This window comes from Oryza glaberrima, chromosome 1, assembly GCF_000147395.1.
Source record: "Oryza glaberrima chromosome 1, OglaRS2, whole genome shotgun sequence".
NCBI classification, from domain to species: domain Eukaryota; kingdom Viridiplantae; phylum Streptophyta; class Magnoliopsida; order Poales; family Poaceae; genus Oryza; species Oryza glaberrima.
Window position 1 is genome coordinate 11248510 of NC_068326.1, and position 21683 is coordinate 11270192.

General features: G+C 39.3%; 1 protein-coding gene and 2 pseudogenes across 1 annotated transcript; 1 reads left to right on the forward strand and 2 right to left on the reverse strand.

Annotated features, from left to right (window-relative positions):
- Positions 1 to 353: 353 nt before the first annotated feature.
- Positions 354 to 4298, reverse strand: LOC127769888 (uncharacterized; annotated as a pseudogene).
- A 2913-nt stretch (positions 4299 to 7211) lies between these two features.
- On the forward strand, positions 7212 to 8223 carry LOC127776658 (uncharacterized; annotated as a pseudogene).
- A 571-nt stretch (positions 8224 to 8794) lies between these two features.
- Positions 8795 to 21683, reverse strand: LOC127776654 (protein translocase subunit SECA1, chloroplastic). The gene is made up of 19 exons (XM_052303152.1): positions 21157 to 21683; positions 19575 to 19854; positions 19058 to 19161; positions 18719 to 18898; positions 17883 to 18101; positions 17169 to 17282; positions 16456 to 16569; positions 16165 to 16332; positions 15232 to 15407; positions 14533 to 14599; positions 14228 to 14374; positions 12471 to 12566; positions 12313 to 12381; positions 11941 to 12042; positions 10703 to 10954; positions 10528 to 10595; positions 10277 to 10394; positions 9607 to 9846; positions 8795 to 9188 (listed from the first exon to the last, which is right to left on the reverse strand). Exons 1-19 carry the CDS (start codon positions 21577 to 21579, stop codon positions 9078 to 9080), a joined length of 3048 nt encoding a protein of 1015 aa, XP_052159112.1. The 5' UTR covers positions 21580 to 21683; the 3' UTR covers positions 8795 to 9077.

Below are 21683 nucleotides of genomic sequence, written 5' to 3' on the forward strand. Positions count from 1 at the left end.
TGGCACCATTCACTTTGATGGTGTCCAACCATGACGCCGAATGATCATATATGCCCCAAAAAAATGCTCCATAGTTGCTGGACTGTACCTGAACATCATGCATAAAACATATTAAGAATGTTTTTTTGGTGAATCAACTGAATCAACTGGTTGGAAATGGTATGACAAGTACAAAATATGCTCAGCATGGCTGAAACATGTCAAACCAAGCACAATCAAATTGGCAGAAGAACAAAAACTCATGAAGATACAAATATTATTATTTCAGAGAGTATTATACTTAAGCATGAAACTGATATAATCAACACTAGCCAAAATCATAAATGGGGCATGCAACTTACATAAGTGACTTGCTACTCTCTCATGTAGAGGCTCTGGATCCTCCTCTTCTTTCGCTTGAGTCGTCCAGATCCAGCTGAAGCTTCTATGTCTTGATCAACCCTGGTTGATGTTCTCACAAGCTCATCTTGGTCAACCCATGTTGAGGTTCCCATATGCTCATCACAATTGTCATCATTATTAGCAGTGAGTTCATCAATACCATCATCATGATTGTTATCATCTTCACCACCAGATGAGGCGTCATCAAATTCATCCTCTTCATCCCCATCTTCACTTTCCTCAAACTCAATCTCCTCACCCTCCACATCCACTCTTGCCCTCCTCCCTTTCCTATTACCACCAGCAGCAAAATCCCTCTCAAAGCTCTGATACATTCCAATCAAAGAAGGGCCTACTTCATCAGTGGACTTATCCAACCAGTCCCATATTGGATTTTCCTCATCAAATACTGCAGCATCCAACATGATAGCACATGGATCAACTTCCTTTTGTTGTCCACTCTCATTCTCTTGGATACGTACTTTCAAGTTATAATGAACATACACAAGCTTATGTAGCTTGTCGTAGCTTAGTCGGTTCCTAATCTTCGTATGCACCAATGCAAAAGTGCTCCAGTTTCTCTCACAGCCACTGGATGACACACATTGCGAAACAATACGCAATGCATACTTTTGTAAGGTAGGAACTTCTCTTCCAAATTGGAACCACCAAGCACCTGCCAAATAAGAATATCATTACAGATAAAGGTAATTTGATCACTCACTTAATTGCAGAAAAATATGCTAATTACTACATAAAAATGAATGCAAAATTTATCCACGTTATTACATTAGTTAATCTGGATATTTTTCAACAGCAAAGAGATAATCCATATGAACTAGCATTTAATTACAACTCTTTCTTAAAGTGCTTAAAGATAGAACTATGATAGGATAGATAAGACTTACTTGGGGACATAGATGACGCTCCAGCACGTGCCACATGCCGATTAAACCTCCCAATGCACTCCTTAAAATTCACTACTTCTTTAATTGCCTGAACGGCATCATCGGGTGTCTCTACCATCTTCTCCAAAGCATCTATTAGCGCCAAAGCATATACAGGATTTTTGCTGAAGTTGTACTTATAGTGAGTATCCAGATCAAGAACAGCAGCTACAAGTGAATGGTGGAAAAGAGAAGTTAGAAATATAACCAGTGCAGTACATATGTAAATTGTTAATTTGTTATTAATAGATTGATCAATACCTGCAACCATTAGGGTATTTGTTTCCATCTTGCAAACTCTTTTGGTCACCTTACTCATGAATGCTTGGAATTGACGTGACCCTCCACCAAGCTGAGCTTCCATTGCATGTATGGCTGCCATCATTCTTGTCTTGAAACCGGGGAGTGTACAATTCTTTTGTGTATCAGCATATCGCAGCACCAAATAGAGTGGCTTCACTGCACCTACTACCCACTCCAGTGCTGACCACCATGTACTGCTTGTCAAGCATGCTTCAGTGTAGTCATAGCTCTCATCATCTGTCCAATCACTTTCTTTCCAATCTTTTGAAACCATCCATTTTCGGAGCTTGTCTTTCTTGTCAAGAAAACTCTGAAGAAACATGAACACAGTTCCAAAACGCGTAGCATTGGGCCTTATTAACTCCCCATCGATCATCCTCTTCATCTCATCATGCAACCTGTTATGGTTGTAAAAGAACCTACATATCAACTTGGCACTTGCAACAACATTATTAACCCTCCGAAACTTAGCAATGTCTTTCAGCATGAGGTTGATAGTGTGAGCAGCACATGGTTGCCAAAAGATATGCTTATACTGTGCAACAAGCCTCTCACATGCTTTCTTGTAGTTTGACCCATTGTCTGTGACGATTTGGACAACCAGTTGAGGGCCAATCTCCTCAACAACAACCCTTCTAATCTCTTCATACATAAAATCTGCATGACAGCAAAACATTTATTTTTAGTATCTATTGGTAATACGTACAACTTATATTTCGACTTAATAGTTGAAACTAATTGCATGGCAGAAATTTAAAGGGAAAGGAAGACAACTTAAGTGACAACAAAACAATTATTTTTAGTATCTATTGGTAATACATACAACTTATATTTCGACTTAATAGTTGAAACTAACTGCATGGCAGAAATTTAAAGGGAAAGGAAGACAACTTAAGTGACAACGAAACAATTAATTTTAGTATCTATTGGCAGTAAATACAGTTTTTATCTCCAGCTGATAGTTGAAACTAATTGCATAGCATAAACTTAATAACCACAGCAAATTGCATAGCAAGAACTTAATAGGAAAGGAAGGAAACTTGAGGGACATTGATATATCATGCAGAAACATTTACCTGCGCTTTGCTTGTGAGCAGATACATCAATAGACTTATGGAAGAACATGCGTGCATTACAGTACACCATGAAGTTGATGATAGCCATGCCGGTAGGTCCTGTCTATGAGTCACACATAACAGTCACACCATATTGCTTCCAGTCTTGCTTGAACTGTTCAAGAGAATGTTCTGCTTCCTCAAAGTTTGCTTGCAAATATTCCCCATCAATTCCATTGGCAGTAGGAATTTGTGTTGTAGCGCCCAGTTGTTGAGTAAGTTTCATTGCAGCACAGAAGTACGGACAATCAGCTTTCAACCCAGCAATGTCGTTCGCATGGAACCACTTTGCCCAAGCTTGGCCCAATTTCTCTCTAGATCCCTCCAAAAGAACAGTGTCAATCCTAGGCTGCAAGGATACTTTGCTACATGCCAAGTCCTTATCAAAGTAGGCAGTGATACTCTTTTTACCAAGAGAAACACGGACACCACTCCCACTCCCACGCCTTCTTTCTATTGCACGAGAAAGGTTCTTATCTCTCAATGAGTTTCTTATTGCCATCTGAACTTGCCCTTCTTCATCACTTCCAAGATCAATCACCTCTTCTCCACCATTTAGCCCTTGCATAAGCTCTCTCTCCAAGCAGAGTTTTTGATGTTCTCTCTCTCTTTTCCTTTTCCTTGACAACTGTCGACCCTCCCTCATTGCATGCCGCACATTCGGGGGCACAGTGTTGCATGACCTCACTTCGCCTGTTATACCACCAAGATGCTCCCTTAGTCGGGTTGCACCTCCACCTTTGTTTGTGAACCCACAATACCCACATCCAAAGCCCTGGCCAGCAAGCTTTGTGCCATGATTCCACACATCTTCAATGTTTCCTAGACCTACTGTCCAAAAAAAATTTCATGCATAAAATTAGCAAAAAAAAAAAAAGGGGTAGGAAATTCACGTATCAATTTAATTCAACTAGTAATAAGCTAACCAAGCTATAGAGCATGGACTCAAAACTATGCTGCTTTCTGTGCATCATTCATTCATTTGGCTGCAAAATTCACAAGCTAATCCAAGCATAGAACTAAGAAGGCATGAATGGGTAGATTTTAAATAAACATCAGCATGAATAGAATTAAATTGCTAGTCTTGACTCTTGAGGCTTCAGATCATTACTCTATACTGCATAGAATCTTGTTTTTTTTTACAATTAGAAAGGCATCTGCTCCCATTATACTAAAGTATATCCATCTATAGCCAACTATCATTATCTACTGAGGACCTTTGCTCAACAAAAGACACTAGATTTGCATGTGTTTTGACCTTGCAATATAGAGCAGAACAGGTATGCTGGCCAAAGGACAAGCAACAAAGACATACATGGCCTTGCTATACATTTCACACAAACATCATTAGTTCTAACAAAACAGGGGGCATTGTTCCTTTACCTTGGCAAGCTGGTGGAGATCGTGGCACCGCAGCTTCTTGTGGCAAATCGGTAGCATCACCAACACCAATGCGTGCATCTGGTGCTGTTGCATTGCCCCTGTTCCTCGTCCGACTGCCGCCGCCATTGCCTTGACCACCGGTGCCATCGCTGCCGCACGACGCCACCATGAGGGAATGAGGATTAGGGCCTCAAGGAGAAGATGGTGGAGGGGAATAGGAGGAGATGGAGCTGGGAGACGGAGGAGGACGCCGGAGCTGCTGCTCCGCGTCTCCGTCTTAGTCTCTCTACCAGCCGCCACCAGGGAAGGTGCACAGGGAGGAGAACGAGTGAACTAGGGTTTTTTGGTGTGAGATTTGCACTTTTATACTAGGGCAAATACTTGAGGGCTGTTTTGGACCTTGGGCTGAGCTGAAAATTCAAATTGGGCCGAATTTTTTTGGCCGGTTTAGTGTTGTCTCGGGCTCCACCGAGATGGGCGAATTTCACCGAGTTTCGGCCCACTCGGTCCGAATCCCAGAACCCTGACGGGCTGGTGGTCGTCGGAGACGACGCCGTGCGGCGCGCCGTGGTGGCGAGGCTTGGAGTGAACTTCCGAGGTGTACTTGAAGCTTAATTAATCAAAATTTGCTTCCATGGATTATGGATATATTTGTACTACTAGTAGTAATTAGGTTGCAGATTAACCTAATTTTTTTTGTTGATGATGTGCTGCTGGTTGCAGCGACGGTTTGCTCGGAGATCAACGCCGCCGTGGAGATGCTGCGTGAGAGAATGAAAGAATTCGATTTCGTGGTGATTTCAGAAGAGTTGATCATTAGAAGCTCAAGGCCAGAGATCATGAAATTTTTACGCGAGACAGGGCTGAGGCTACTCGGTATATGTCTCTTTTCGACATAATAACTGTTTTCTATCGTATGTTAATTAGGGTTTAGGGTTTAAGTCCAACCCTACTTTTTTTTCTCCCTCTTCGCCGATCGACGGCGTCCTTTGAAGAGATGAGTTCTAAGATATATATACTTTTGTTAATTAATCAATCAGGTTGATCGAAGTGTTTGAATTGAGTACGTTAGTGCTCTAGTTTAAACGTTGATTTTAAGCAACTTTGTAAGAGATACTCCAATATCCACCCATAAATGTAGTATAGGAGAGTTAATTTGGCTATGAATTATGACAAACACTAGTATGCCAAAATCCTGTCTAGGTACATATATATAGCCAAAATAATATGGATAGATATGCATCTATTTCTCCTTGTAAAAGCAAGTCTTAAGAGAGAAAATGGTTTTTGGGATAAAGAAGAATAACTAAGTTTAATATAACAACAAGGCATGGAAGAGCGCGCATTAAACCGACGTAGCAGCAAAGTAGTTTTGTAGCCATACGTACGTGACTGATTCGTGTATATAAATTAATAGAAACATATGTCATCCGATCCCTAGATAATCTATACATGCATATTGTTTAAATATGTTGGTGAGCCAATTAATTTTTTAATTGCTATGTGAAAAATCATATATGTACATACTATATATTTTCGTGTGATGTGCAAAGTTGCATGCATATATTGTTTTATTATCAATCATCTATATATAGTACATGGCAATTAACTCTTCTCTTTTTCTTTTTAATTTTCCACATACTCGATCCAGTGCTGAGGAATGAGGGAGGCAACGAGTACAGTTTCTTACCCATGCCCAATTCACGCACGTAAGAGGAAGAAGGACAACTACTCGACCCCGTCGTCGTCGGGCGATCTGCCACGGTCAACAGAGAGATTCCACAGTCGTCGTCGTCGTCGTCGTCTAGGCTGCAGGCGGCATCACCGCACGGTGACAGCAGCAACGGCGCCCCGGCGACGACGACCATGGCGGCAACGGCGGCGGCGGCGATAGCCTCGTCGGTGAAAAGGGCGACCAACAACCGGAGGAAACAACGGCGCGCCAAAGTGCAATCTGGCCGCCAGCATCGGCAGAGGAAGCGGAGGCTCGTCTGGACAGACGAGCTGCGGAAGATGTTCAGGGAAGCATTTAACCAGCTCTCGCTGACACAAAGTAATACATAGCTTTATCTATGATGTCGTATATGCATACATAATAACATTGTCCGATACTAGAGTTTTGGAGCCATACAAAATAGCTACTTCCTCCATCCCAAAATGTAGCTACCTAGTACGGGATGTGACATTTCCTAGTACTACGCTGTCCAGATTCAAAGTACTAGAAAATGTCACATCCGTACTACTCCCTCCGTCCTAAAATAACTCAACCTAAGAGGAGATGTGTCCAGATTCGTTGTTCTAGGAGGGGTCACATCCTCTCCTATGTTGAGTTTTTTTTGAGACGGAGGGAGTAGGCAGCTATATTTTGGGACCGAGGAAATAGTATCTAATACTAGATCCATATTAATGTTTATTTAGCATTACTTTACATGTTTATCATATTCTATGTAGTTAACAATGAAATAATCTTATTTACCAAGTTTTATGTTCAAACTACAATTTATGAAGGCTTTTAAATTTCCAATATCTAATGGATGTATATATTAAATGTTAGTTTTGATATACATAATTAAACCTCCATGACATTCAAATTTCATATGTGTACGTATATTGGTATTTATGTTAAGATTTGAATTCTTATCACTCTGTTTTGATAATAAAGATCCAAGAGGACTATGAAAAAAATGTTAGTACCATAGTTTGTTTTCTTTTACATATCCTACTTTTAAATGGAGCACAATTAGAGGATCAATTTCAAACCGTTCAAATGTCAGTCATTATAATTCTTATTTCATGTGTTATATATAGCCTTATATGTATAGGTTTTAATGATGATAATACCAAATATTGGTCCTTAATAACATAATTGGTAATTGATAAGGTCGTATACAAATAGCACTTTAAATAAGAGCACGGTGTATATATAAAATGGCTCTAAGTGAAATTTGTTTTAAATATTATTTTTTTCAGTTGATAGTGTTTACAATTATTCTTCCTTCATTTTACTAAATATTAGTGCTTAATAATAAATTATTTCCTATTGTTTTATTAGACCCGGTGCCCACAAAAATACTTTAAGTTGATGAAATTGATGATTGATCCGATGAATGATCCAAGTCTAACCCGAGATAACATTGCTAGTTATCTCCAGGTAATTAGATCAAAACTTCTCTCTTCCTAATTAGAATAGATAATATTCTATTGTTTTTATCTTGTTGTGAATGTTATGAATTTTTAATTGTATAAAAATTGTTTTGTGGACTGTAGAAGCATAAGAAACGTCTTCAAAAAGAATATCAGAAACGTCAGAATCTTCTTGAACAAAAAGACCAACAGTTACCTATTGTTGACAATACCAATACCAGTTCTATCCAACAAAAAAATATGCATTATGGTAAGTATGATAGCATGAACAATCAACCACTAGTTCTATCAGAATCCTGCTACAATGAACATAGTAACAAGCAACCCAAGTTGAAGGAACCCACGTTGTTGACAGCTAATTATCATGGGCTTAGAAACATGCGTCATCATCACAAAAACATCATCAACATGGAACCTTCCAATGTACTGCGGCCTCCTAACTTGAACAATGCAAAGAGCTTTAATATGCCCTTCAACAAGGAAGGAGTCGATGAAGCCATATATCAGAGCCAACTAATGGCACATCAAGTTTATGCAAATCATGTTGTTGCAACAGGTACTTATTTGTATGAATATTTTCATGAATATATATTTCAATTTATGAATTCTATATACATGATACGATCCCATAACACTCCATAATTAGTTTTACAAAACTCATAGTTTCTTTACTAATTTGTTATAGCACAAGCCACCTAGGAAGTAACGACGACGCAAGATATGCGCCCCATATCTCAAGTACATCAACATGGTTGTGAAACAACACCTGTCAATTCCTCTAATAATACAAATGGCATATCTGAAAATGTAAGTATGATTTTATTTGTTTTTTCTTTTATTTGCTAATGTATTTTTACAATCATGTATTTCTTTTGTAGAATAATTACCATGTTGGGAGGAAGAATTCTAGAGCAAATATGGTTAGCATCCTTTGGCCATTGTTGAGATAGATTTTGGCGTGACCGCAAATTTTGATAGGTGTGGCTACACCTTTGAGTGCTGAAATACAAGTTGCTGCTTCTATCTTAAAACAATATATATTCTTAGTTGAAGAATTCATATTGCTTATGCTACTTTAGTTAATATTAGTAGTTTCAGGGAGTTTGGCTTAATTCATATCCAGTTTAAAGTTTCCTGGATATCAATCTCCTCTAAACAAGGTTGAAACCTTTAAGAGAGTTTCTATTACATCTAAGAGAGATATTGTTTATGTGAACTCAAGTCGTACCATCCGGTTTAGTTTATTTGAATAAAAGTAACATCAGTTTAGTTTATTTGAAATAAAAAAGTAAAATATTCCCTATCACTGCTTTCAAGTTTCAAGTAGAGGAAAAGGTTTTTGTAGATGAGGAGTTCCAACAGCACATCTGAGTTTATTCGAATAGAAGTAAAATGCTTTGTATCAGTTCAACAAGTATTGGAGACTTTTGCAGATGGAGGTATCAGTTCAACGACACAACAAATGTACAACTCTACAAAAATATGGTGCATTCAGACAAATAGTTGTATAAAACTGCGGAATGAGGTAAAAGAAATATTTAGTTGGCAAAGTTATCTTTTTACAATTGTAAGACTGGTGTCGCCTACTATGAACAATATGCCAGGGCATGGGCGTAGCTGATTGGTCGACATGTCAAAGAAACATTTACATTAAGAAACTGTATTCCAGCATCAAGGCACTGAATTATCTCATTACTTGTACTGCTCTCTACTCTGACAAACATCCCTATAGGCTTAATTATAGGGCTGGGGACGACGACCACCAACATGGAGATATATAACGACAAAATTTTAGTGACCACACTCAAGATGCAGCTTGGGCAGCACCAAGTTTGTTAGCACCCTTGTCGACTTTCTTCTTTGTCCCCTTCTTTTCAGATTTCTCCTCTTCTTGGTTCTTCATCACTGGCTTGAACTGTCAGAAATATTAACGACAAGTCGGTAAAATCGTCAGATATGTGGGTTGCGCAGAATGAGTATAGGAAGACCAAGAACAAACGTGTGAGAGTTAAGTGATATTTATGCAAAGAAATAAATGGATCAGAACCAAGAGAAGGACACCGCATGCACATATCACAGTGCAAGAGACCACTAGCTGTAACGTGATCTTGTGATTCAAAACTGTTCAAACACTGCTACTAAGTGACTAGCTATGTTTTAATGATATAAGGCGGTGCACAAAGAGAAATCTGTTTCCTGATATATATAAAAAAAAAAAAGAGTTATCTGGGATGTAACCACAGCACTCTTCTGATTCTCTGTAATGTGCATGCTTTATTCTCTAGAGAAACACTGAAAGGACCGGGCAAGTTTGAGTCAGAGGACAGACTAACCTGATAAACAGAGTAAATTACATTCCGCCGAATTTGAGCCATCATATCCAAGAAAAGATTATATCCCTCCAGTTTATATTCAATAAGAGGATCTCGTTGGGCATAACCCCTCAAACCAACAGCCTGTTGCACAAACTTCAATGCCTGCAAGTGTTCCTTCCAGAGCCTATCAATGTTGCTTAGAATAAGGAACCTCTCAGCTTCTTTCATCAAGCCTGGAGCTTGTTTCTCCACAATCTCCTGCCATATGGAAAAAAGGAAGTTCAGTGTTATGGCAAAGAAGGATTGCATCTTTTAGTTCCTATACAGTAGCTCATTTAACTTGTTATTTTCATTTCCATTTGAATTGAAGTGCCACTGATCTTTGAATTTTCATAGGTGTATTAAAGTGTTTACAGTGGAGAACTATTGCTTGTATTCTGGTGAAATTAGTTCTTTTTTCCTCTTTTCATAATAAGTTATTTTACCTGAATTTGATAGGGTAGTTTGAATTATATTTCCTGAATTTAGTAGGGCAGTTTAAATGGTGTGAACTAAAATGTAATGTTGAAACTTTAATTCTCTGTCAATAATGGTATGCATTACTGTTAAGGCTTAAACTTTACGTGATCTTATATTAATTCAAGCAAAGCATTTCTATTCATGAATCCACAGGAAAAAAACAACTAACAGCTTTTTGGTAGTATGCTTCACGTCCTCGGGTACGAAGGTACTCTTGCAAATCCTCATAGCTTGACGATTTGCCCTCCAACAATTCTGGTGTCAAATCATCTAATAGATAGCAATACCTAGCAAAAAAGGTAATCAGAATGTTACAAAGGATCTAAATATGTATAAGCATATGCATAAATACAGCCGATAGATCCCATGAAATATTTTTCCGGCCAAATACATATGTATAAACATTATCTGAAAACTCACTGTTGAAGTTTAGCTATCAGTTTGCTAAGATCCCAATCTTCTCTCGGGGTATCAGGGCCAATGTTTGCCTACCGATAAGAGAAAAGGCTTAGAACAATGAGGCTTATCATTAATGTATTTAGGAACAGCTACCAAACTACATATATAAAAATTGTAGCTGGTAAGTGTAACTAACCTCTAAAATGTCATCCATTGTTAATTCAGCATATTCCACAATAAGTGATTCAAGACTATCAGACGCAAGAGCGCGTCTTCTTTCTGCATATACTCGATCTCTTTGGCTATTCAATACCTCATCATACTCAAATAATTGCTTCCTGATATCGAAGAAATAGTTCTCAACTTTCCGTTGAGCTTCATCTAGAGCCCTTGTCAGCATCTTCGACTCAATAGGAAGATCTTCGACTCTGAAGGCTTGCATCAAACCCTACGTACATCACGAATGGCAATGTTATCAGACAATTGAATTTATACTGTTCTATTTATTGGCTCTCATTAAATGTTTGAACTAATGCAAGTAGTACTGAATCATGCAGTGGTTTTCTACTGTACCAGACACATTCTTGATACTACTGGTTAGAACAGGTATTGATTAAAAATTAGATTAGGGTGCTGAATAATTGCGCCAGGTGTTTTGGGTAAGAAGTACTCCATCCAATTTATTGAAAGAAGCAATATGTCAGGACCTGAAATTGGATGTCTAAACTCTGTAGACAAGTTCAGAATAATTAGGGTTCGCATGAGGGACAGTTAGGAGCAAAGCCAGCGCCCAGCATTTCATCAAGTCTGCTTAAATGACTAGGATGTGATACAGTGGATCCAAGAACTAGGATGCAATGTTGTGGTCACTGTATATGCCATGCTTGCTGTCCTTTGTGTTTTGATGTGTGATTAAACTGTTTGTCCCAGTTAATGCTGATGTAATCAAGCTTAAAATCAGGACATATAACCACTCTAGCAAGTATAAATATGATGCCCTAAGATATGTTTCGTCCAGGAGTATGAATAGCATATTGTAGAACCCTAGATTTGTTCTTCTGGCTACCACAAAAGGTGTTCAATTCTACTCCATTTCAGAGAGATCCATCTCGGTCTTGAGAGAGATAAGAAATTACAAACCACATATGGATCAACTACTATTTACTGATACTGAAACGTTTCATGGCACCCAATCCAAATGGCTGTGAGGTAGCTGTACTTTCATTAGGATGCGTTGGATTTAGCAGTGGATGGATTGTAGATTCTGATGTTCCACTTTCATGAATGAGGAATATAGTCATCTAAGAGTAGAAAATTCAAATACTGAGATAGGTTACTTTGGATGCAATGATGTACATTTGCAGCCCTACAATATTGATATTGTTGCAATGTCATCCAGAGAGAGGAAATGGAAATAGGGAAGATAACACAAACCTGTATCCTGTCACCTCCAAAAATTCGGAATATATTATCCTCAAGACTAAGAAAGAACCGAGAGCTCCCAGGATCCCCTTGCCTGCCACTTCGACCACGGAGCTATACCAGATAATGCAAACAAATCAAATGGGATGATCCATGGGGAAGTGTCATAAGCAAAACACTATCAAAAAGTTAGTAGTTGTTCTGGAGTTCAAAGAAATCAATATTACTAATGAAGTGCACCATCTCTAAATGTAGGGAACTGTGGGATTTATCAGCATTTTCAAAGTTTGACCATGATCATATGCAAAATACGGAAAGAGCTTGTGTCAAAGGCAGAATCTTGCAATTTGCTTGCAAACAATGATAGCTCAATCAGTATATTACCTGATTATCAATTCTGCGAGATTCATGACGTTCTGTTCCTACTACATGAAGTCCACCTGCTGAAATGACCTGAACAAATGACAACAATACCATGATTTCTGTGCACTTCAATAACAATGAATGAATATGTAAATATCCTCCTCATTGTGCATTATAACCTGCTTCTTTTCCTCCTCTGTGTAAACCTTATATTCATCCACTATCTTCATGAATGCACTTCTCAGATTTGCAATTACTTCATCACGAGTTGGTCCCTGAGATACAAAGAAACACAGTTAAACTTCCTGCATCCATTTTTTTGTGTGTCTTTAGGTTGCTGTGGTGGGAGAACCATGGGGCTAGGATGTATGGTAGGTACCTATACCATTAACTGGGTCAAACTGCTGTCTTTGCACCCAAAATACTAACCCAGTCTACTCAAACTTACTCCACCAAACTCAATCCCACAAGGTGCAGTGCACTGGTAGCCCAATGCCTTCAGCCATTAGAGCAATACAGCATTCCAGGCATGCGCAAGCTCCTGACTCAGAAATGTCTCTCTACTATATCTCATGCCTAGGGTTGCTCCCCTGCTCGGCAGTTCTCAGGAATCATGATTTACGCACGCACGCCATGTACCGTCCTCAAGAAGCGTAATGCCACTGGAGTCTGGAGGAGAGCAGGCTGCTTACTACCAACAGGGCCCTGACCAACAATAATGCATGCGTCGAGCCACTGTTCTTGGGTGGATAGGCAACCTATTATACCTATGTGAAATGTGAATTAAGGCTGTACTCTTGAATGATTGACTGATTGTTTGGTTACAGTTTTTCGGCAGAAACTTTTTTTTCTCTATGTCATACTGACAGTTAATTTTGATACAATGACCTTCCTGGCTTCCAGGAACAAAGCAAAAATTCACCGGTGTTCATTGCCATGCGTGTAGCATCTATCCAAGCCATTGGTGTGCTTTTTTTTTATGTGTGCACCTTGTTATATAAAGTTGTTATCTTATTCAGAGGGTTTTTCTTCTCTTTTGCAATCATACTGGATATTTCAGTTAGTTTTTACGTGGCTTCACTGTAATGTTTGGACCTGTACTTACAGTTAGTCAATCCCTTGTTCGCAATTACAGCAACCTTTGGAAGTATATCTCCAAATTCCACTATTAGTATAGATCTTCCCTATTTTATGGTGTGGTGCAGACAGTTTGTTATTATTCTGCTTTGAGCCAACACCCTCAGGACTTCCTTATTCTTGGTGAAAGTCATTACTCCAACAGTTCCCAATGTTCAGTTAAGAAAACTTCCATGAAATCCTAATACACCCAGGAGGAAGCAGAGTGAGTAGGAGATCAGCAAGAGCCCTTAATACAGATATTAATACTATCAAGAGTGTTCATTCCCTTGGAACGAAATCAACAGTGTTCATTCCCTTGGAACCAAATCAGCTTTGTTTCAGAAACAACACTGCCGCTGGCAAATGTTAGAGGGTCACAGTGCATGGTGTGCCACATACATGCGTAAATATTGCCTGACACTGACAATATAGCTTGTGTAAAATCAATGTTAAAATAAGTTGCTGAAACTTGCAGTGTTGAAAAAAACTGGCCACTCCAAAATCCAAAATAGAAGTGTTAAATATTCACATATATTTTTACAGCTATGTTGAATACATTTATCCTAAAATCTTAAAATAATCTCAGCTTGAACTCCCACTAGGTCGTTGGAATAATTATCTGGTTGAGCCACTGAAAATCTATGAAAATCATGCCAAACCAGCTATCTTTCAGTATTCTGGTAAAAATTAAAATGGTATTTATGAGGCATGACCAAGTTTACCGTAGCAAGCAACCCTGTCATTTGATCATTTCAACTATGATAAAGTGACCAACAGTTCAAATGGAGATCCAAGACATTTTACTTCAAAGCCATACCTTCTCACATGAGTAGGAGAGCCGCTCTTCAGCTTCTAGCTCGGTCAATGATTTTTCTCCCCAGGCTTTGACAGCCACTTCAACAGACTCTTTAACATATGATAGTGCGTCTTTTGAAAGTTCACATGGGAACAAACTTTCATTTGTCTGAGAAAGGGGGCAGATGCAATAAGTAAAAGCACCATCAATTTATCGCAACTAAAATCATAACCCAACTATCTGAAGAATAAAGCTCAGAATCGTGATATTCAATTCGCATTAATTCACATAAAAGGTGATAATTAGAGATATAGTTCATTATGTACCTTCCATGTCTTCTTAGGTGAGGCCTGCTTTTTAGATATAATGACACCATCCAATGGATCAACAACTCTGAAACATGATGCCAGAATCAGAAGTAAATATAAGCAGTGATGCGAACATGTTGAGAACAGTACAGTTCAATTCCAGTTCTGTACTAGAGAACAATGGTCACATTAGGTGTATTGACAGAATCAAATGAATGAAATCAAAAGAACCATAATGTCAACATGCCATTTCTAGGAAAGTTCGTCAAAATAGGAGGTAGGTCCATTGCAGCTTCCAACTCATTCAAGCGGGTGAAATCAATCTGAAGGTTGTGTTAACACTAATAAAATCAGAAGAGTTGCAATCCTTTAAGGTTCACTGGGTATGGGTACGTTGGCAGGTGAGCAGGTCACACTAAGTCACTGTAAAACACCACAAAAGATCTTACCAGTAGTCGCAGCATGGTTTCTCTGGTGGTTACATATATGTTGAAATCTTGTTATACCGCCTCTAGTAATATACCACTTACGTTTAATTTATAAGCTGAAATCCAGTTAATTCATGTCATTCTAGTTATATTTATTTTTTGGTGGAACTAGTGCAAGCAACAGGCATGCAAGTAAATAAAGAACTGAATCAATACTTGTTTTTGTTAGAAAACAGTCAGGAGCAGCATATCTGGTGTCATTTGAAATTCTGACAATAAAATTAAATACCTTGGCATAAGCATCTCACGCAGCTTCAACCTTGCCATGAATTCTGCATTTCCTCCAAGAATAATATCAGTACCACGTCCCGCCATATTGGTGGCAATTGTCACTGCACCAAGGCGTCCACTCTGAGCTACAATTTCTGCCTCCCTCTCTACATTCTCTGGTTTAGCATTGAGGACCTACAGTACAAATTCAAAGTAAAACTTGAGACGATTTTCGATGTGTTAGGAAATGAAATCATGAGCTTGTGGCTTCCAAAGTTTGAAGCACATAATCAGAAGGCTAGCATAAATGCTTCTCAGATAGTTCCTTTTTCTATTGCAGTTAAGCTGTAGTCTTGAGATGGTATAGGGTAGCTGGGGTAGAGAGGGAATAAGGCGGCAGCAGCAGAAGAGGCTTCCACAAAGCAACAAGAAACATGCAAATGCATAGAATATAGAGAGTGAGGGGTTAACTGATTTCTATTCCTGTGCCGTGTACCACAATCGATACTGGGTTGCCTTGATCCTCGGCCCCTTAGCACAACGCCCATGACAGCATGTGTACTGTACTACTGTTCACAGAACAGTATCGCAGCCCATAGCATGTCATTCATCACCTTCCTACTAATATTCATCTACTCCAGCTGCGACTCAAGCACTAATTTATCTTGGGCAATAACTTGGGTGGGTGCTAAATAACCTACAGATGGAATGCAAGTAGCAAAAGTTTGCTCTGAAACATCAACCAAGCTACACATTAATGCACAAAACTCTTTTTTGTGGTGTATGGGGTATGAGAATGCAAAGATCAGTATTCTTGTTATAGCATTGCACTAAATGGAAAGTAGCTGAATATGTACTGTTTTTAAGACAAGAGGCCAAAGGGCCAGCTTTTAATTGAAAGCCAACAGAGATGAATATTTACTGTTAATGAAGCTAACAGGAACAGGCATACCTCATGAGGAATCCCTGCTTCATGCAATTGTTCTGATAAGGTTTCACTTTGTTCAACACTAGTTGTACCAACAAGCACAGGGCGACCAACTTTGTTCATTCTTGATATCTCCACGACAGCAGCACGCCATTTTCCATTTGTTGCTCTAAAAACAACATCCGATTCATCCTACATAGGAAGAAATGAAATCATCTTTTGTCAGAGAAAGGGGTTGGGGAAGTTGAATCGGAAGGACATCTCTTTCACAACTATTTAGAATTAAAACACGCAGAGTAGAAAGAAGGCAGGCACCTTTCGTATCATTGGCTTGTTTGTTGGAACAACGGTAACTTTTAGTTTGTATATGCTTTCGAACTCTTGGCTTTCCGTAGCAGCAGTTCCAGTCATGCCACATAGTTTCGGAAACTGCCACAGAATGAATCAGTTCCCTTAGAAAACAACAAACAGAAAATATTGAAAATAAAGGGGAGATTTACCATTAAGAAACGAAATGCTAAACAATGGTTAGTACTCCCTTCGCTCCAAAAAGACATGATGTCTAGCACTCAAAATTTGTCCCAGAAGAGTTAAGTACCCTCAGTCCACAAATCAAGCAGTTTTATCCCTTCAATACCCATTAATGAGGGGCACTATAATCTTTTCCCCTCACTACTACACTTTCTTGGAATGGCTAGAAATCAAGTCTTTTCGGGACAGATGGAGGAGCTATTTCAGTTCACCTTGTATCTCAACTATATCAAAGAACTTAACTGTGGTGGTGGTTGAGTCTGCCATCCCACCACAACCCCTAGAGTTGGCATGATCTTTTAAGGGTGGATAATTAGATCATTTGTTCAAGTATGGCATGGCAATCTGTGGATTGTTGTTCATTTGCACATTATGTATGTTCTTCCACAAGTATTCTGCTAGTAACAATGGGTATGATCAATGGATGCTTGCCATTTTACATATCATACAATCATGTGTGAGTAGCTTTCCAGCATTGGAAAAAAATTGTCACTTGCCTGTAGAAAGAAGTTCTGATAACTTATTGACGCAAGGGTAATTGTTTCATTTTGTATAGGTACACCTTCTTTAGCTTCAATTGCTTGGTGAAGACCATCACTCCATCTTCTGCCCTGCCAAAAGGTAACATCTGAAAAGTGAAAACTAAACTAAGATAGATATTGAACAAAAAGATAACCATGACTGCAGAAATAATGAAGAAGGATGCAAACAAAAAATTTAGCATCAAATACTCACGAATTTGGAGGAAGATAACTAGGCTGGTACTTAGATCGAATTTAAACTAAATTCTGATCCAACTCCCAAACACAACCAAGCTTTTAAAATAGAATGTTTTGCACAAATGGTGTGGACCCACACGCACAACCATGTAGATCAACCAGTACGTTACTGATTTAGACCACATATGCCACTATTAAATAGCATACTCGAACTACAACTTTAACAACATTAAAGGACAGAATATGGAGTAAAATTATCCAATAGCTACAGATTAGTCTAATCCCTCACTGAACTTGTATTTTGAAACCACAAATTCCATGACAATGAGTTCATCACATAATGGAGGGAGTAATTTTCTATGTCAAATAGTTGTTGAGAATTAGAAGTAGAGCATGCATGTACTAGTCAGGAGGCAACAGAACTAATTAATTTTTCAGCTTTGTGGATGAGTTAATGTTTCACAATTTTGATAACAATGATGCAACACTTACTGGCATTACTCGACCTGTGAACTCATCCACAATAAGCACTTCCTTGCTACGGACAATGTAATTCACATCTCTAAGGAAGAGTTCCTTAGCTTTGATTGCATTCAGAACATATGAAGCCCATTGTTCACGAGGATCGTATAGATCATTTATGTCCAGTATTTCTTCAGCGTCCGCATAGCCTTCTTCTGTAAGTAAAACATTTCTCTGCTTTTCATCAACCTGAAGGAAATCATTTATAAGATCACAATTAGCATTATAGCTAATAAAGCAGATAAAATTATGAATAAGCACAATGTGCCTAGGAGTAATCATACTGTATGAGCAATATAATATCACGATACAAGCATCTATACTCTGTACTACTTTAAATAATGTTAGTGGTGGTGTCTGAGTCCGCCTTCAACACCACAAACTGACATGTGGGGCGACAAGCATAAGGTCCCCACAATATGTGAATGGCCCTAGAATTGCTGATTCTAGAAATTGTAAGGGGTTACATACAAAACATTCAAATTCGCCTTCCACCCATAGATGAATTATAAGCGTCAATCTCGTATTAACCGACCGTATGGCTTATGGAAATAGACGAAGAGGATAAAAAAGAGGTGATCTAGCAGCATATTTCAGTATGGTTGTCTTTGGAGATAAAATTATATGCCTAATCAACTAACTATGCTATAAACATGTAATTTTTGCTTTGCTTTTTATCTCTTATAATATCCATTGCATCGCACGGGCCTTTGTCAGTATAGAAAATATGCTATATGACATAATCTAAAATGATGTTACATGATCAAAAGATGATTACACAGGAACAAAAATAGTTCATTGCTCACAGTGTAATGCATATCTCTTTCAAAAACTTCAGCTATTTTTGCTGCTTTGTAATACCGATCACTTGGCTTTTCAGCAAGGCCTGATATTATAAGAGGTGTTCTTGCTTCATCAATGAGAATGGAATCAACTTCATCTATCACACAATAGTTAAAGTTCCTCAGGACAAGCTCATCAACAGTCTGCAAAAAAAATGAAGAATCAGTTAGCAGAATCTGTGAATCTGTTATCACTGCACTCCTTCACCTATGGACAGGGAGAGGGAAATGTGATTATGACACTTCAAAGACGAATGTGCCCAATCAGGCATTAACAAATAACTATCAAAGGAAACAGCATACCATTGCAAGGTTATCTCTTAGATAATCGAAACCAAGCTCACTGTTTGTAACATAAGTAATATCACACAAGTAATTCTCCCTCCTTTGCTCAGGTGTCATGTTTTCTGTCAAAATAAAGAGTAAAGGTTCAACAAACCATCACAAGAAAGCAGAGAATAGCCAATAATGAAACCAATGAAACACAAAATCTAAAGAGAGGTTGCAAGTCAGCCCTGTGAAGCTATAGTTTAGTAGTGCCTGATACAAGCTAATTCGCTTTGACAGTAGGCCAAGTTAAACGTCCTTATTAGTTGTCAAGCTTCTGTGGATGAAAAATCAGGTCCCCTGGGCTTCCATAATTCAATTTATTCAAAATATATGTCAGTACTAATATCTTCCAGGAAAATTCCGTACACTAGTACTCAGGCAGGGCAGTATACTTAATCATATTTGAAGTTTTGAGCCGGACATTGAACAAAATTTTTAATTAGGAGATGGCACAAAAAACAACAATGAACAAAACGATTTGATGACATACGTTGAATTAGGCCAACCTGCAGTCCTAGAAATCGGGGAACCTGACCAACCCATTCGCAATCACGTCTTGCAAGATAATCATTTACAGTTACAACATGCACCCCTTTTCCACTCAAAGCATTTAAGTAAGCTGGTAAAATGGCCACAAGGGTCTTCCCTTCTCCTGTTTTCATTTCTGCAATCTCCCCCTTGTGCAGAACCATTCCACCAATCAATTGTACATCAAAGGGACGAAGGCCCAAAACTCTCTTGGAAGCTTCCCTCACAACTGCAAATGCTTCCTGCAATAGCCAGCAAAGCAATAAAAAACAAACTTAAGGTTGACTAATCTAAATATGTAACAGATTTAGCTTTTCTACAGTATTAAAAAATCGGAATAAGTACATTTCACACCACTGAACTTTGAAACATAAGTCCATTTAACGTCCTGCCTTGAAAAGGTAGTTATTTAACACCCTAAACTTCCAGAAAGGGCCAATTTACACATTCAGTAAGTTTTAGAGGGTAGTTTTGCTGACAAGCATCAAAACTCAAGGTGATTGTTATTGCCATTTGGGTTGCCACATCATTGTTACTTTTTCTATGGAAAGCCACCTCAAGGATGTCGTTTTTCCTTTCTTAATGCAATATGAATTTTTTTTTCATGCACAAATTTCAAATATTTTAAGTTTAGGTCATCTTTTTATGTTCAACTTGATGTACTACGCCCTAGTCCGAGTCATTGCATAATCTGATGGCAGAGAATAAATGTGAACATAACATTTTGTACAAGTATATGTTTGTCACTCAAAAGAAAATCAATAGAAATGAACATTGAACATGAATCACATTTCATCTTACAGCAGCAACAACTTAGCTGCTGTTAGTTGGCATATCAGCATTTGCATAAAACATGCAAATTGTTCAAGTGATATTGCTTAGTATTGTCCTTAGACTGAGTTCGTTTCTTAGAGTTCCCAACTCTCTTGTTTTCTGCGTGCACGTTTTTCAAACTGCTAAACGGTGTGTTTTTTGCAAAACAAATTCTATAAAAAATGTTTTAAAAAATCAAATTAATCCATTTTTTAAGTTTTTTTAACTAATACTTAATTAGTTATGCGCTAATGAACTGCTCAGTTTTCCGTGGCGGGGGAGAAGGTTCCCAACCGGCACAAACAAACACAGCCTTGAAGTCTTAAACAACATATGATTTTTTTATTAATTGAACACTTGTTTTTTTTCTTTGTAGAAATCACTGGCCTCATTCTATGTCCATAGGTTTTATCTGTCTCCTCGTCTCCTGCTTCTTATCCTTCTCCAAGAAGAGTTGCAAAAGGAGCGCTGTATTACTCATACTATACACATTTAGTTACTGATCATCTAGATTCTAGGCGTTGAACTTCACGGCCACCTTTGTTCCTATTGTTACTGGATGTTCAGAGATCATCTACTCCCAAGTCCCAACTAGTTTGTCTGGAGCCACAACAGCTAGCATTGCAGCATGCTGGTATTTCTAGAACCACAAAATCTACAGTTAACATTGACTGAAATCTCGAAACCGCAGCTGGAAATGTAGCGGGGGAGAGATCGTGCCGTGTACTCACGGGCAGGAGGGAGTCAAGGGACTCCCCGGCGCGCGCGCGCTCCTGCAGCTTGGCGGTGCGGGCGCGGAGGTCGGCGTCGGAGAGCGCGGAGACCTCGGGCTCCATGGAGTTGACGCGCGCCACGGTGTCGGCGTACCTCTTCCTCGCGGCGTCCCCGTCGTCGCCGCCGGCCCCGCCGAACATGCCGCCCAGCAGGCCCCCCAGCCCGGCGCGCGCGGCGACGCGGTCCCCACCACCCCGCCGTCGCGGGGCCCGGAGGCTCCGTCGCCCGTGCTGGGGGCGGCCGCCGCAGGCGCCACCGAGAGGACGCGGGGAAGGGAGAGAAGACGAAGAAGAAGAAGAGGAGGAGGAAGAGGAAGAAGATGGGTGGGCGAAGCGTAGGGCGGTGGCGCAGGTCGCGGCGGCGGGAGGCGCCATGGCCATCGCCGCGGCGGAGTAGCTCGGTGCTTCGTGTGGCCTAGTGGAGCGAGGCGCGCATGGCCGCAGGCAGAGGAGGAAGAGCAATGGCTACGGGTGGTCAGAGCGAG

Coding starts and splice junctions, on each gene's coding strand:
- LOC127776654 (XM_052303152.1), bottom strand. CDS start 21,579: ATGGCCATGGCGCCTCCCGCCGCCGCGACCTGCGCCACCGCCCTACGC. Junction 10,955..11,940: donor TTGGAGGTGACAGGATACAG/GTTTGTGTTATC, acceptor TGATGTACGTAG/GGTTTGATGCAAGCCTTCAG. Junction 10,596..10,702: donor CAATGGATGACATTTTAGAG/GTTAGTTACACT, acceptor TCTTATCGGTAG/GCAAACATTGGCCCTGATAC.